The following is a 16,287-nucleotide window of genomic DNA, read 5'->3' on the forward strand; positions in this document are numbered from 1 at the left end:
ATTCAATGCCTTATTGATCCACTTCATATTGGCCTTGGAGATCCCCTGACCCTCTCATGGATTCAATGCCTTATTGATCCACTTCATCGATTCCCCTCTGAGACTCTCATGGAGAACGGACGACCCTTCACCTTCTTCCTGCTCCACTACTTGCTGCTGAACCTGTTGTTTTTAACATGTCGAAGATGGTACAATGCTGCCATTTTACACCATGCACCAACCACTGTGTGTTTAATATCATATCGGATGTGTCATCATCTGCTCATGCACTCTGGGCGTGTCCTCCTCCTCTCCTCTCTCTCTCTCTAATTAAGAGCAGCCACACTTTCAAACATTTCTATCTGTGACTCGCTGCCATCATTGTTCTCCCTTAACACATTCCCCGTCTTTTGAAAATACCTTCGAACTCCCATTTACCATTCGTCTCCATAGACTTTCATGTAATTCATAGTGCACGGATCATGCACACCCATGCCTAGATCATGCACCACGTGTGTCCACATTGCTCACAGCTTTCAAACAAAAAAATCTGAATGGAAATCCGTTCAGGCATTCATGAACTAGCAGCCATTATGTTTTCCTAAAATGTAAACAAAGATGGCTGCCATGTTTGAAAGATGGGGTTGCTAATATGGGGGTTAAACATGCAATTTCGCGATTGCTATCATGCCTAATACATTTTTTGGGGATTTTTTTTTTTTTTCAAAAACTGGAAATTCTCAGGACTATCGGGCCTGGCGGGGAGGGACATTAGCATATTCTCGGGACTATCGGGCCTAGCAGGGAATGAGTTAAGGCCCCTCCACCGTGGGCCCTAGTAACTCGGTCCCACTTTTCCCCCCCTTGTGACACCCCTGGGCTGGTGTTTTGAGGTCCATCCCTATTCTTACCTCCTGGTTTTGGGGTCAGTGACGGTAGAGTTGGGGGGTGAGCATAGACTGGAGAGGCCGCTCTCACTGGCCGGACTAGTGACCAGGGGGGAGTTGTTGGACGGCGAGTCCAGGCCCAGCTCCAGCTTCATGGCCGAGTCCGGGCTGTCCGGGTCCGGGTCCGATCCGCTCAGGCTCATCTTGGCTCTCTTCTTGGCAGCACTGTTGCGCAGCGAGCGCAGGGAATTCAACATCTGCTCGGAGAGAAAAACAGCATGCACATTAGGACATGGGAAGCAGCACAAAGATTTGAGTGTTTACTGTGGTCTTAATGCAGACCAGCTGTCCTCAGCCGTCGGGAATCACAACGCACATTTGAGCTCCTCAAAGTCTCCGCGCTGGATCGGCGGTTAACCACATGAAGCCTAGAGTCCGTATTCTGGCCATGTCATGATAGGTCGAACATATAAGCGACAATAGACAATAGAGATAGACCGATTGCAAAAATCTTGGCCGATTCCGATCCACCGGTTTTATGAAGGTCTGACCTGCCAAAACCGATTTTTCCGATACCGATTTCTTTAACTAAGAACTAGAAAATAGGGTTGCTCCAATACCCTTTTTTCAGGCCAAGTAGGCCTACAAGACATACTTCAATTTGAGTACCAATAAGCTAGAAGAACACTAATGCCAAATCAATCACAATAGTACAATATCCCAAATCACAGACAATATCCAGTCTAATATGACTGTCTGGACTAGGCAGGAGGAAAGCACGTGACGCATGCTTTTTTTCCCTTCTTTTTGGAGACGACATTGACACAGGATTATGGAATATATCCTTACATTGCAAAGGTAATCAGCACAATCTGTATTCTGTAGGCTGCCACTAAGTAGACTGGCTGCTACTTGCTAATGTTTACTTTAGTCACAGGACCAGAGCATCATGCTGTGCAGTGCCATAGACACAATTGGCATAAAACCGGTATTTATGTCAGTGACCTGCCGGTCACTGATTCGGCCGGTTTGATATAATACCTGCCGATTTTTGATATTGGCCGATACCGATGTCCATCCCTAATAGACAATCTACAAGCTCACAACATATCGTGCTATGACTCCGTTTTTTGAGCCTGTAGATTGGTCATTCTCGGCGAAGAGATTTGGTGTAGAGGGGAAAGGGGAGGGGGACCGAGAATAGGGTGTAGGACCCCAGTAAACGGTTTTAAATTATTACGTTGCATACGACAAAAGCCCTCAAGTGCGGATCATTTGAAGTAGGTCAATTTAAATGTGCTGTATACAACCTATTTTCCTCAAGCTGCTACGATGACCCACATTTAAAGTCCCTGCACTAAGGAACAAGCTGGAACTTGAGTAGTGTATTACTAATTATATTCGGGCTGTGCTTATAGAGTATATAGGCCTACTTTGTTGCACTCAATGTCATAAAAAAAACGAAAGATGTATTTCCACATTTGTTATTTAGCTTTGTTTAGCTTGAACACAAAATTGTTCTCTTTACACTATTCATGTGACTATTTATTATGTTGTTTGTTCACTAGGGTTCATTCTTAATCCCCTTACTCTGATTTCTGACTGCTAAATTGCTCATTCTGGATAAGAGGGTCTGATAACTGCCAAAATTGTTAATTGTGTGAAGTGTTGAATTGCGTTGGCTTCCGTCGAACATACAACATTTTTACGGTACGACAGCACACTGTCATGTAAATCAGGGGTTCTCAACCTGTGGGTCGGTCCCCCAGGGGGGGTCCCCAGATGATGAGGTTAATGTGAAACAGTGTTTTCTCACTCAACAGTAAACAAACCAACATAAGGTTTGTGTATAGAGGGTTTATGCACATTTCTAAAGTGACAATTTAAAGACTTTTTAATACCTCTAAAACGACAAATGAAACATTGGCCAAATTGTCAAATATTAGAGACAGAAATTGTGAAAGTAGCCGATCTACATGCTCACAACGCCTCGCGCTGCGAGGGGTTGTGAGCATGTAGATCTGCTATTTTCACAATAGAACCGTGTTATACAAAATGTAATTCCTCACAAGCTGAAAAGGTTGAGAACCACTGATGTAAAAGGGGGAAACAAACAAACAAACCTCCTCCATGTCCAGGGGATCATCTTCCTGAGGTTCTGGAATGGTGGTGTCTCCGAGACCGGCGAGGTCCAGATCCAGGTTCCTCTCCGGCCGCCGGGTCCAGGGGCTCGCCGGGGCCGGGGGATCGGGCTGCTTCTGGCCGTTCTGCGACTGGGCCCGCTCCGCCGCCGCCAGGGCGAGGACCGGCGAGACGGGGAGGGACGCCCTGGAGCTGCTCAGGGCCCGTCGGAAGGACGAGACGGAGGTGGAGCTCACCGGGGAGGCGCGGGGGGGCCAGGGAGAGGACTGGCTGGCCGTGTGGTCCGCTGGAGAGACGAGAAGTATAGCGTGAAGATTAAAGTCACTTAGACCATGGGTCTTCAACAGGGGGTCCGGGACCCCTAGGGGGTCCTCAGAGTTACTACAGGGGGTCCTTCCAATCTTTGTGTGATAGGGTACTTCTTTTAAAATTAACAACTTGAACCCTCGCATCCCAATTCTGAGCAGAACTTTAGCCAAAAAATAGCAGATCTACAAGCTCTCAATGCCGAGGCGTTGAGAGCTTGTAGATCGGCTATTTTCGGCAAATAGGTTCGGTTTAGAGGTAAAAAAGTACAAAGTGAAAGGTCAAGTTTACTTTAATAAGTAATGACATTTTAAGTGGTCAAAAGTCTAAAAAAAAAACACATTAACACGAATCTAACTGACTGATGACAGTTCTGTCAAACAAGTGTATGAATCTATCTATTAAATCAATGAAAATCTGTATTACACATTTATACAATAAGTAGAGGGGGTCCGTGCTTCATTTCTCTCTAAGCTAAGGGGTCCTAGGCCTGAAAACGTTGAAAACCCCTGACTTAGACAGACAGATATAACACTCAGTTGACACCAGGTTTTAACCCATTGAGACCTGGAATTGTGTCACGTTTGATTTTAACCACTTTAACCATTATTCTTATGCTGAAACTATTAAAAAATGGCAGACCTACAAGCTCGCAGCGTGGCAAGCCTCTAGCTGCCAGAGGCAAACTAGAGGCCAGCTTGCTTCTTCAAAACATGTGACTACCATAGGGAATGAATTGGACGCAGCTTTCCCAACCCCTCCTCCCCAAAGGGCTAGCATAATAAAGCTTGTGCTTCCAATGTCTGTCAGAGGCCTAGGAGTTGCTATTGCAGCAAGCCAGAGACCTGCCTGGCTTCCCCAACCCTCAAACACAGCCAATTGCATTCACTGGGAGGCCCAGGCCGAGCCAGAGGCACCGTAGAAGAGGATTCAAACTCCTAGTCTCTGCAGTTGGTCGGTGGTGGACAGGAACTTTACCCCTGTGCCATTCGAACGCCCTTCAAATGTTTCCCTTTAAATGTCCATGGGGGGGAGTAGGACTGAGTTACTATGGCCCAAGGTGGAGGTGGAGGGGCCTTAATGAAATATTTTATACTTTAGCTATTAAAAAATAGCAGACATAAAAGCTCACAGCGAGCTTGTAGATCTGCTATTTTTGAAAAGTTGTGAAAATGTGGGCAAATCTTTGAATATATGTATTTTTCAAGCAAACATTTGTAACTCAAATTTGGAAAGGAGTCAGCTTAGGTGGTTCGGGCATCTAGTACGGATGCCCCCCGAGCGCCTTCCTAGGAAGGTCCTTGATGCACGTCCCACTGGGAGGAGACCCCGTGGCAGACCAAAAACCAGATGGAAGGATTATATCTCCAAACTGGCCTGGGAACGCCTCTGTATACTCCCAGAGGGAGTGGAGGAAGTTGCTCAGGATAAGGAAATCTGGAAGTCTCAGTTGGAACTGTTACCCCCGCGACCCGATTCCGGATAAGCGGTTGAAGATGGATGGATGGATGGATTTTGCTTCTGGAGGGTCCCTGGAAGTAAATATTTTGAGATGGGGTTCCGTGGCCAAATATATATAATTTTGGGGGTCCTTCACACGAAAAGGTTTGAGCACCACTGACATAGAAACATAGGTTTTTCAAAGACTGGCACACATTTTCAAGATTTTTCAAAAATAGCAGATCTACAAGCTTGCAGCGAGCTTGTATATCTGCTATTTTTCAATAGTTAAAGCACAAAATAATGCGTAATAATGCGCTCCCAATCTAAATGGGTTAAAGCCCCTCCCCCCATGAAGAACATTCACGCGGGGCCCGCAGTGAATTCTTGTACCCAGGGCCCAGAATTTGGTGCGACACCCCTCCTTGCCTGTTACATCTCTCCAGGGGCTGGAGTCTCGCTGCTGAGGGCTGCTGTCTCTCTTGTTGGGCCAGGTGTTGGACATGGAGAGGAAGGAGTCTGCTCGGCGGCGGGGCAGCGTCGGCGTGCGCAGGCCGCCCGGGCACGCCGCCAGCGGATAGGACGGCAGGAGGAAGGAGGCCGTCGAGGCCGAGTTGGAAGGGAGGGAGAAGGTGCGCTCGACGCCGGGGCTCCCCGAGAGAATGCGCGCCTTGCGCGCGACTATGACAAAAGACAAACGAGAAACAAATAATGCAATATCGACAAGGGATGGGACGATAATCGTTATTATCGTTTATCGTGATAAAAAACAATAACCGTATCGTGGAGATTTGAATTTATCGTAAAATTATCCTCCACCATGCACTGGGATCAATTCACTTTTATTTGACAAGCTGCATATTCGGTACCATTTAAACCCTCTAATTGGTAAGACGGACCTGGGAATAACGTACTTGATACAGTCTTTTTGTCACTCTCTACCAAATCTCTTTGCCAAAAAATAGCCGATCTACAAGCTCACAACGCGACGCAAGCTTGTAGATCTGCTATTTTTTGGCAAATGTTCCCCAGGATAATGGATGTGGGGGATATTTTGATTATCGCGATAATATCGTAAATTGCAATTTCTTTGGTCACAATAACCGTGACGTAAGATTTTCATATCGTCCCATCCCTAATATGGACCCCTGTAGGGGGAAAACATTGTGTATAATGAAAAGGAAATGGAAACATGATTTATCGCTGGCTGAAGTCGAAAGGCGAGGGGAAGGATTCCGTACCACCGTCTGCGTCAGCGGAGCTGGTGAGTTTGAATATGTCAGGATCCGAGTCGAGGCTTCCGCTTCTTCTAAGACGTGCCGGGGACTCTCTCCTTCTGGAGACAAGCAGGGCCTTCTGGGGCTCCCCACAACCTGCGTGGAAAACATTGGTCAGCTGGTAATATAGGGTTGCATAACACTTCAATACTGGTTTGTGTTACAATATCGAGATGAGGGTTTCTGTAGATACCAAGTTCATCATTGGTTAGAATAACTCATTTTACAAGAAAAAATCTAAGAGGGAGATTTTGTGGTGTGGAACGGGGTGGTAAAATACTACTAACAGGGTTCCCACACATTTTACCAATGAATTTCCAAAACTTTTCCAAGACTTTTCCAAGACTTTTCCAGAATATTTAACCCAATTTCCAGGACTATATAACAATAATTCAGCACTATAACGAGTCGCTTACCCCTATGTGCAATGCTCAAGGACAGGCAGTGTAGCAAAAATAAAGCGTGCACGCTGTGAACGGGCCGTGATTGTGCACGATGGACACGCACGTGCCCAGGTCAAAAGATATGAAAATCATGGCAGGGAACCCTCAAAGTCGAATTTATGGTGGAAGTAAATTATTTAACAAAATCAATAACCAAAAACAATGCATAACTATTTTTTCCAGGACCTTCCAGGACCCTTGATCAATTCCAAAACTTTTCCAGTACTGGAAAATTATTTTTCTAATTTCAAAATATTTCCAGGAATTTCATGACCGTGGGAAGCCTGTGCTAAGATCTCCTGCAACCGGTAGTAACAAAACATGGTCAAGTCCAGTCTTGCCTGTGTACAGGATCCTGTACACACTGGCTATGCAGGGGGTCGCATGCTTCTTTGAGCAGGCATGTACGTGTGTATGACTGAAACAACAGTCATTATACTATATAATCAGGTCGCACTTGTCGATTTCTTTAGCATAACAAAGAATAATAAATGACTCAAAATAAATGTGATTTTTATTCGTTCCATTTTGACAAACAAACGCAGACTTCAAAAATCATGCTACTATTTGCACCATAGCCCAAAGCCTGGCAGATGTGCATTCTTCTGGCGCACCCTGCTGCAGGTATAATCTTCATTTTGTGGTTTACGGTTAGCATGCGTCCAGCTTTTACCACTATCACTATAGCAACACTAGTGGGAGTGGATCTAATCCCTCAGTAAGAAATCAAAATCAAATGGTCACAGGATCCAGTTAAGAGAGAGTGGGGTTGTGTAATTAACTGAAAATACCTATTAACTGAATAAAACCTAAGAATTGCATCTTTCTAGTTAGAACTTAATCTGGCTCATGCAGGTTAATGGGATACATTATTCGTATTTTTCGTATATAAATATATGAACAAATTGATTGAAAAAAGAAACAGTAAGCCCTAGAGTTCAGTGTTTTTGGATTATGCGTCTCAAGCAAGTTTCCAGTTGTCTGTGATGTAAGTTGAATTTCATACCATACTGAAATGAATGGAATCCAAAATTGCTTCCTCGAAAACCACAGCATGCTAAGTAAAATGGTCAGCAGTAATCGTCACGTCTGTCGCGAGCTGTGGTCAACGGGCTGCACATGCCAGACCACTGGTATGGTCTCTCAACCTTTCCTGAACTCCTGGACCACTAGCATATTTCCAACAATCTTCAGGGACCACCCCACCCACCTCCCCACAACAATAAGTACTGTACTGCTGTGGTCCAGAGCTAGGGATGGGGTGATATTAACTCATACCCTGCCAAAAAACATGTTTCTATGATAAAAACGTCTTTAAAACGTCTTTTTCACTATGGACCTCCCTGCCAGACGTCTTCTGAACGTCTTTTAAAAAAAAATAATAATTAAAAAAAAAAAAAAAAAATTGAATTTTTTTTTTTGAAAAAATTTTTTTTGGACCTCCAACAGTGTACTAGGCATGATCGCGATCGCGAAATTGCATGTTTAACCCCCATACCAACCCCATCTTTCAAACATGGCAGCCATGTTTGTTTACATTTGAAGAAAACATAAGGGCCCCTTTCTCCTGAATGCCTGAACGGATTTCCAAGCGGATTTTTTTGTTTGAAAGCTGTGAAAAGCATGCACATGCATAGTGCATGATCTGTGCACGAATGTGTGCACCAGCGTGCACACTATTTTTTTAACCCTTTGTTGGCGAACCGGCAATATAAGAGGTCATCCCACTTTAAATATGGCACCGACTGAGTTAAAGCTATACTATGTAACTTTTTTAATAAAACAAATCTTAAAATTGGCCTAATTATTAAATCGCTAAAGTTTTAGAACACCCACTCTTGTTAATTTCAGCACCAAAAGCCTTTTCTTTATATGTGTTCTACTGAGCCCGTGTGGCCGTGACCGGGACCGTTTTTCCCGGCAAAATTACGTCATCTGACATCATTCTGTACACGTGTCTCCCTACCGGCCAATCACAGCCCAGATCATACACTGCCGGCCAATCACAGCGGATCTTGCGTCTCTTCAGGAAGTCTTGCTTCAACAGCAGACTTGTTTACGCTGGTCTAGGAGTCTAGACTGTAACTCCTCAACGCCGGTCCGCAGAGGGACACGAGAGACCTCTACGGATGCGTGGCAAGGCGGGCGAGGTGGACGCGGTGGTCTGAAGGTCCGGTCCGCGGCGAAAAACGGCCGAAAAAAGCAGACGCGACCGCGGTTTGCTGTATCGCTACTGACCACTAGTTGAGCAACTTACACAGTATAGCTTTAAAGTTTCATGTCACAATTATTGTGAGAGAAAAGAAAAAAACATGAAAAAAAACAACAACAACTAAGAGGTGAATTGATCCAGTGCATGACGGAGGATAATTTCACGATAAATTTAAATCTCCACGATACAATTATAATTATAATCACGATCAACGATAATAAGGATTATCGTCCTATCCCTAGCCTGACGTAAGTTCGACTCATGTTCCCGACGATCTTTACTGCATGCCTCTCCCTGTCTCTCTACCTGTTTCCTGTCTATCTCCACTTTCGACTGTAAATAAAGTCAGAAAAGCCCCCAAAATAACAACAACAAAAAAACATGTACTGCACACATATTTTAATCATGGCAGTAAATTAGTTAAAGGGGCCCCACCATGCTTTTCAAAATATATATTTCATATAAATATTGGGTTTTATACAGGTTTTAGCCTAAACAACCACTCGGATATTCAAATTTCACGTTCTGTCTGTCTCTAATTCCAAGCCATTTCAGATGCAATACCAATGCCCTTTGTTGGCAACGGGGCGCTGTCTTTGGGCTAAAATTGGAACGATACAGAGAAATTTAGCATGGTATCACGATGACAACCATGTAGAGTCAATCCATTCAAGCCAATTTTAGTACCACTTTACCTCATGGTTCCACCTCATATAGTCTCGATAGAATATAGCCTCCGAAAAAGTACCGCCCCCTTCTCTAGGGGGGCCAATAGGAAATGAGCCCCTTTGTGACATAAACAAGGGCCAAATTTCAAAAGAGTATCGTTCAGACACGCCAATTCCGAAAATCACTTAAATGAAAGGCAAGGCTTAGAGTTAATGAATGTTTTTTTTGGGGGGGCTGGAAGAGACACTGGGAAGACCAAAAAACAAGAAAAAAATGAAAAAATGTAAAATTCATAATGGAGCCCCTTATGACCCTTATGATGCAAGCTTGTAGATCTGCTATTTTTGAAAAATCGTGAAAATTAGAATTTTGACCCGATTCTATAAGTGTCTTTTGAATCCTTCTAAGATTTTTGGAAAAAACCTATGTTTCTATGTCAGCAATCTGGCCAGCCATCGTCAAAGAAAAGGTCCTTTTCACTTGAATGGAGCTCAGTTAGCCTGTTCTTGAGAGACTAATATATGTCAGTGGTTCTCAAACTTTTTTCATGTGAAGGACCCCCAAAATGATATGTATTTGGCCACGGACCCCCATTTCAAAATATCTAGTTCCAGGGACCACCCAGAAGCTAAATTTGAGTTACAACCGTTCGCTTTGAAAATACATATATTCAAAGATTTGCACACATGTTCACGACTTTTTTCAAAAATAGCAGATCTACAAGCTCGCAGCGCGGCACTCGGTGCCGCGCTGTGAGCTTGTATATCCGCTATTTTTCACTGGTTAAAGCATTCAATAATTCTAGGCCTAAATGGGTTAACTTAAGATCCAGGAACAGTCCTGTCGTGCCCTGCCCCAACCCATGCAGACTGACAAAGATCACCCTCATCACAGAAAACAGCCAAGCAGCTCAACGCGTCGCACATGACGCTTTGTGCGCACAAAACCGAGGGGAACTGCATCAAGCCATTAACTGTAAATATTTCATTTCAAGCTTTTGATGGACATATGGAATTACCAAACGTATTTTTGATGCATTCAATAAATAGATTTTAAAGCATTTTCATGTGCATATTATAACGTGCACCTTGGCGGCGCTTCCCCTACCCGTTTATTGAATGTTCATGTTCACTGAGGTTGACATTCAATGAGTGATGTAGAAAAGCTCTCCGATCGAAAGAAGGAGACTCGTTGACCCAGGTCCCCAGGCCAACCAATCCATCATGTTTACTCTAATTACATGTTGTCACCCTTCCACAATATTACTGTCCTGACACCCACGTACATTATGTGCAAGCCACAAACAATCAGTGTCTGTAAAGTGTAGAGCTGTGATTGCATGGAAATTTAGAACCACATGTAGGGCTGTCACGATTATTACATTTTACGTGACGATTATTTGTCACTCAAATGATTGCGATAAACGATTTAATTGTGTTTTTGTCGTTGACAATTACATTTCTGTTTGGCTTTTAGGCTTTGAAGTTGCACATGGTAAATATGACACATCAAACATATAATTATCCAATTATCCTGTTATTCCTACATTTCCACATGCAAGCACCACTAATCCCTAGATAGATAGATACCTTTATTATCCCAAGGGGGAAAATTAGTTGCCCAGAGGCAGCACAGCAGTATAAGATTATTTACAAAGTTACAGAGAGGTATGAAAAAGATAAAAAGAAAAAACAAGAACAGAGTACAGAGTACAGAGTACAGTAAGAGCAAGGTACAACAGAAAAGGGAACAAATAATATATATATACAAAAAATCCCTCATATAGACTATTGTACACACCCAATCACCTACACTCTGCACATAATTTGAAGCACATATCTTTGAACGGGTAGGACTAGTAACCAAAATATACAAAGAAATGTAAGCAATTTACCCCGAGTGAGAGGACATTATGCTCTGATAATGTCCTGTGTGAGGGGGTGATCGGACGAGGCGAAGCCGAGTCCGATAACACCCTCACACAGGACATTATCAGAGCATAATGTCCGACCCCGAGTGGTAAATAGCTTTTCTACCACTTTTTCCCTTATACATGAAAGAAAACACATAGTTGTAACTTGCAAGGATCTTAAGTTACAATCATTATTGCCTATAAAACTTCCGCGAGACAGCAGATAGTTCCACCAACAACATCTTCTACTCACCAACAGATGGCGCCAACTCCATACTAATCCATGCGTCTAGCTTACAGCTAAGCTAACGTCAGTTAGAAGTACCGTTCCGGCCGTAAATAGAGGCTGTTCGCTTCCAGAAAGGCATAGGTTCAGAGAAAAGGGGCTTTAAAGTTGGCGGATTGCATTGGATCCAAATAAATCGGCGACTATAGCATGCACGTTAGTAAACATAGGACCGTTGCCACGGTCATTTGTTGGTTGGGGGAAAGGTGTTCCGACTACCTCCTGAAGTCCCCGGATGTACACTGAGGCGCATTGATCTCGGACAAGTCCTCACACAACTTTGCGGCAGTTGTTCTGTCATAACCTCCGGAATTTAGCCAATCAGAATCCAGTATTTGAACACGTGACTCGAAAAAGTGATAGAATACTGACATATCTGACAACTTTATACGTCAAAAAGAACATTGATAGTGATGCGACGCGTTGTAAACTAGTAGATCTGCTATTTCCACTACTTTTTACTTTAAAAAAATATATATGAACGTTTAACAACATGGAAACGATTATGACGATTATGAAAAATAATTGCGATTAGGCGATTATGTAATAATTGTGACAGTCCTAACCACAGGGCTACAGTAGGTGTTCTTTAAACTAGGACTTGGACGATTAAAAAATATAATCTAACTCATTTGAGACTTTGCAATTAATCGCATGTTTAATAGCATACAGTATACTGTAAATATTTCACCAGAAGTGACTGAGTGAAATCTATATTTCCCGTCCACTGGGCCAAGCAAAGCGGTCTGATCGGCTACTTCTCCCATTGCGTGCACTGGGGTTTGTTGTCTGTTGGTTGGTGCACCGGTATGATCGCTACGCCTGAAACTCGTCCAGCGCAAAAACTAAGTGCAATTAAAATGCATAAAATGTCTTAAACGTTATTTTTCTGTAATTGATTAATTGACATTTCAGCCATACTTTTAACCACACTTAAGCCATACACTATATTATACATTGTCGTATGACAAATAGCTAAAATAGCAGATGTAGCTCTGCTAATTTTGTAAATAGAATTTCTGGAAAAAACATTTGAAACGTTTTGAAACATTGCCACGTTTTGAAACAATGCCAGCCTATACACAGCGTTGGGATGACTAGGAGGCCATGCTGTCTTGTATTGCATTATTTTTTAGCAGTGCCAACCGCTCCTTCATCTGGCTTTGTCTGTTTGTACGTAATACGTATGTACGTCCTGCCCCTCCCACATTGGCCAAGCTTTGCGTGCACATAATTAAACTAGAAATACTGTTCCTACGAAACAGTGTGGGTTTGCATGTAACACCATGTATGGGCACAAAGATCTACCCTTTGGCTGCACCTTATTGGCTAAGGGCCTTTGTACGGTCTTTTGTACTATACTGCCTTTGTACTGTCGAGGAGAACTTGACTGATAGATTACGTCATTTTGAGGAGAACCTGATAGATAAATAATGAAGATAACATACGTGTGCAGGTTTGCATTATTTGACATAAAAGTTCAATAAATGCTATAGATAGCAAGCTGAACGGTCCTCCATGTGTGATTCTGTGACCCTTTGAAAATGTTTAATCTCAGAATATCCTCCACAAACACTTGTAAACGTTCAGAAAAGTAATGCCTTGTTGAACTAGAATACAGCTCGGATCATCTCACAGCTTTGAGCGGCCTGTGTGACCGACCGGAGGGTGACTCCTTTCACTCTAGCTTTCTAATCCAATTCAAAGCTGCTCTAATTTGGATCCCGGCTTGCACTCGTTATCTCCTTTGGGCTTCATGTGGTAGTGTGTATGTGGTATGAATTGGGTCTGGGAAATATTTCTGTGTTATATCGATTTTGTAATATGAGACTAGATCAGGGCTGTCACGATTATGACATTTTACATGACGATTAATTGTCACTCGAATAATTGTGATCAACAATTTAATTGTGTTTTTGTCGTTGACAATTACATTTCTGTTTGGCTTTTAGGCTTTGAAGTTGCACATGGTAGATATGACTCATAACCTAAATATGCAAAGAAATGACATATTTGAACTTTATACTTAAAAAATAACATTAATAGTGGAAATAGCCGATCTACAAGCTCACAACGCGTCTCGATGCGACGCGTTGTGAGCTTGTAGATCTGCTATTTTCACTATTTTTTACTTTACTACTTAAAACATATGAACATTTTTCAACATGGAAACGATTATGAAAAATAATTGCGATTATGTCAAATGATGGCGATTATGTCAAATAATCGCGATTAGATGATTATGTAATAATTGTGACAGCCCTAGACTAGATATCGTAATATAGTCATATGGTGTTGCAACATGTGAGCCTCTTTAATGCCCCCCACCCTTTCTACTCTGTCGATGTAGTGTTATTCTTTTGGATGATATAGGCCTAGATCTTTTGGTAATGTTTTGTATATGTTGATGAATTGAATACCAAGGACCCCAGTGGAAACAAGACCACAATTCTGGTGTTATCCTTTCAGACCAAGTGTTTGACTGTACTACAGTTTTAACTTCTGTCTAATAAGATATTCAATCAATCAAGCTTGAAAATGTTTTAAGCGATTGATCATTTTTAAAGATACCTTATTTATACAGATATTTGGTCAACATATAAGATTGTATCCATATCACCCAGCTCAAGTATAAACAAAGAAGAAGTGGTAGGTGTTATAGGTGGTAATTACCGAAACTGGGGATGTAGGTCTCTGGACTGGCCTTCCTGTTGATGGACAGGTTGTCTCCTGGGTCCACCTATATGCGGAGACATAATTACAACATGGAAAAAGACATTCATGCCTTTGGGAGTGAAGAGAAAGCACGAAGTTCAAATGACAAAACGTGAGCAATCTGGAGGCAGAGGGGACCTCTGTAACCTTACCCAGCAGCAGGGGCGTCAGCCACGTCACAAGGGGGGGAGTGGGACTGAGTTACTAGGGCCCAAGGTGGAGGGGGCCTTAATTATTGTATACTTTAGCTATTGAAAAATAGCATATATACAAGCTCACCGCGCGGCGCTGCAAGCTTGTAGATCTGGGGGTCCCTGGAACTAAATATTTTGAGGTGGGGGTCCGTGGCCAAATACATACGATTTTGGTGGTCCTTCACATGAAAAAGTTTGAGCACCACTGGCATAGGAACATCTTGAAATATTCAAGACATGTTTAAAAAAAAAATTGCAGATCTACAAGCTCGCAGCACGGCACTCGGTGCCATGCTGTGAGCTTGTATATCTGCTATTCTTCAATAGTTAAAGCACAAAGTAATGCTTAATAATGCGTTCCCAGTCTAAATGGGATCCTTGTACCCAGGGCCCAGAATTTGGTGGGACACCCCTGCCCAGCAGCCTCAACAAAGGGATGCGCAGCACGGAGACACTGGACTTCAGGTGTGATTCTGCCAGGGCACCTGAAGGCACATAATGTCCAGGACTGGTTTCTCATGAATCTTTTATTGTCGAAATTAAAAGGGGTTGTAACTTGTAAGTGATATTTTTGTTGTTGTTAAAATAACGATTACATCTTTGCTGTCGGGCAGAAACCTCCTATCTTCATATCGTTCTTTTTTTCGTAAATCAACGCCCTGCTTGATCACACTACAGCAGGATTCCCCAATTAGTTTTCCCCAAGGGCCGAATTATGTCTAGGGTACCAAGCCGAGGGCCACAACATTGCGGGGAGCAACGGTGGCATTCCCGCAACTTCAGCGACGGTTCAGATATACTAGTGTTGTTGCTGCTCTTATACCACCATAATTATAATTATTTTGAGAAGTGCACTCCTTAAAGTTGAAACGAAATAAGTTAAGAACCAATTAACCAGTCTGCTTGAAAAGTATACATCTGTACAACAGCAGCTAGTTGGCAGTGCAGAGACATAATTGCCTTCCTTTGATCCATTAACGAGGGGCTGTCAACTACTTGGACAGACACACACACCTTCCCTCTGCAGTGCTCTATGTCTGTCTCATTTCTCTCCAAAAGCCCTTGAATATGATTGAAAATGATTAAGGATTACTGTGATTATGGTAAGCTAACGTTTCATATCGCACTCACCATACCTGTAACTTTCACTACTTTTTTTTTTTTTTTGGACTGGGGTTGGTGGGGGCTGCAAATGGCCGCCTATCGGGGAACCCTGCACTAAAGCATCACACAGAAGCATCTAAGGTACTGTAGCAGATCCTCAAGCTTGAAACGTAACATGAAGCGACGCATTTTGAGCTTGTAGATCTGCAATTTGTCATGCTTTGGAATTTGACTCCTGAAAAGTAACAGTTCGGGACATATGAGGTTTCAACCGGACAGAGACGATACAGCTCAATATATTCTGATATAATAATGTGTTGGTTCAGTGACGGGTCACCCCATCTCTCCGGCAGAAAATACATTTTCAGGTTCTGATTTCCAATGTCATACAATCAGAAGAGAAAATGATATATAGTGGCATAAACAAGTGACATTGGAAGTGCTGAAACCAAACAGATGAGCATATCATAAAATTGGAAATGGAACACTAATAAAACTGAAGTGATGAATGATCTTTGTGGTGTTCTCTCTCCTGATTGGATAGATTTGGTATTCTGATGGGAACAATTTTTTTTTCCTAATGAGCTGGATAGATGAGGAGGAGACCCCTGTTACAGAATAAACACTCTATATCAGGGATATTCAACGTTTTCAGGCCAAGGACCCCTTAGTTGAGAGAGAGATGAAGCAGGGACCCCCACAACCTTTTCATAGATTCCAT

General features: G+C 42.8%; 1 protein-coding gene across 1 annotated transcript in view; it reads right to left on the bottom strand.

Moving 5' to 3' along the window:
- Positions 1-16,287, bottom strand: part of togaram1 (TOG array regulator of axonemal microtubules 1) — a 47,688-nt gene that overhangs the window by 26,032 nt on the left and 5,369 nt on the right. The window contains exons 2-6 of the mRNA XM_080750832.1: positions 14,227-14,293; positions 5,996-6,127; positions 5,184-5,435; positions 2,990-3,294; positions 891-1,123 (exon numbers count right to left, since the gene is read on the bottom strand). Coding sequence (XP_080606958.1) covers positions 891-1,123; positions 2,990-3,294; positions 5,184-5,435; positions 5,996-6,127; positions 14,227-14,293 — 989 coding nt within the window. The remainder of the gene's footprint in view (positions 1-890; positions 1,124-2,989; positions 3,295-5,183; positions 5,436-5,995; positions 6,128-14,226; positions 14,294-16,287) is intronic.

This window comes from Nannobrachium achirus (genome assembly GCF_963921795.1).
Source record: "Nannobrachium achirus genome assembly, chromosome: 20".
In the NCBI taxonomy this organism is placed as follows: domain Eukaryota; kingdom Metazoa; phylum Chordata; class Actinopteri; order Myctophiformes; family Myctophidae; genus Nannobrachium; species Nannobrachium achirus.